The sequence below is a fragment of the Diaphorina citri genome, unplaced genomic scaffold (assembly GCF_000475195.1).
Source record: "Diaphorina citri unplaced genomic scaffold, Diaci psyllid genome assembly version 1.1 scaffold12625, whole genome shotgun sequence".
Classification (NCBI taxonomy): Eukaryota; Metazoa; Arthropoda; class Insecta; order Hemiptera; family Psyllidae; genus Diaphorina; species Diaphorina citri.
The window spans coordinates 1-1238 of record NW_007389995.1 but is presented as its reverse complement, the minus strand read 5'-3'; the positions used below and the strand labels follow the sequence as shown (position 1 = coordinate 1238).

Below are 1238 nucleotides of genomic sequence, written 5' to 3'. Positions count from 1 at the left end.
TGAACAACCCAAAAACCCCTGCCAATAAGCCACTCACTATCACGTAGACCTGAGAGTTGTACCTGTCTGTTATCCCTGATCAGGTGTACCTGTCTGTTATCCCTGATAGTGAGTGGCTGATGGCCTTAGGAAGACCTTGGTTGCTACTGAAAGCGTCGTTAGACCCTTAAATATGAAATCGATCAGATCTCAATGTATCGATCCATGTCTACTCACCGATTGAGACCAGATGATCAGTCCCCACCCCACCAGCGTGGGTACCGCGAGCAGCAGCATGGTGTTCTTTCGGCCCACAGTGTCCACCAGATTCCCCACCACGGGGCTTCCGAAAACGGCGCCTAGAGCCATCGAACTCCCGATGAACGAGAGGTCAGACTCCGTGACGGGAAATGGATATTCGCCCGCGATGAGACGGTCTCCCGCCGGCGATGTCCAACCCAGGATGGTGCCCATTATGAACCCGCCTATCGTGGCTGCGGAGGAAGAAAGGGAAAGGAAATCAGTTAGATGGGTCGATAATTACTTTCTGTGTCCTTATCAGTTAATTAGGACAAGGAAAGTAAAGTAAAGTAAGTCAGATGGGTCTTGAGAGGAGGAACAAGATTTGATCCCTTGCCAGCCTAGTTAGCTTGGACTGTTTGATCCCTTGCCTTTGCCAGCCCAACCTGCCTTGTAAGGATAAAGCCATAAAATTCCGTCTAAAGACTCTACATAGCAGAGATCAAAACTGAGTTTTGCTCGCCTAGTTAGCTTTATAGCTAGGAGGGCTAGCCTAGTCTGTCTTGTCAGCGGTAGGACCTAGGTGGCAGATTCGATTCTCGTCTATGGCAAACTGTATCCTAAAAAGATAGGCTTCGTTCTCGGAACGGCTGGCTTTCTCCTATATCCTGTCCGCCTTCTCTCTTCGATTTTAGAACGATAATACCTTGGGCTTTTCCGCTTTTTCCATTTCACACGTTCCGCCTGTCTGTCAGACAGTCTAAACGTGAATGGAACGGATTGTGACGGGCATTATTCGTTACAGCTAGTTCCCTCTAGGGCTATTTCACATCTAGACCGCAACTTGTAGTATACGGCAATTTTGATGTTGAGGGCTACATAGTCTTATGAGCCTGTTCACACTTAAACTTGAAGTTTAAGTGTGAACAGGCTCATAAGACTTTTTTTTATATAAGAGGTTTGACAGAGGGAACTGTAACTGCTATGGTCTTATCGTCCCGAAATCGAAGAGAGAAGGA

At 47.4% G+C, this 1238-nt stretch overlaps 1 protein-coding gene across 1 annotated transcript; it reads right to left on the bottom strand.

The window, feature by feature from the left end:
• Positions 1-164: 164 nt before the first annotated feature.
• LOC113473019 (facilitated trehalose transporter Tret1-like) lies at positions 165-471 on the bottom strand. Its single transcript, XM_026832787.1, has one exon. The coding sequence runs from the start codon at positions 451-453 to the stop codon at positions 190-192; it is 264 nt and encodes an 87-aa protein (XP_026688588.1). The 5' UTR covers positions 454-471; the 3' UTR covers positions 165-189.
• Positions 472-1238: the final 767 nt, after the last annotated feature.

Bases quoted from the DNA above. Each gene is read 5' to 3' on its own strand.
- LOC113473019 (XM_026832787.1), bottom strand. From the start codon at position 453: ATGGGCACCATCCTGGGTTGGACATCGCCGGCGGGAGACCGTCTCATC.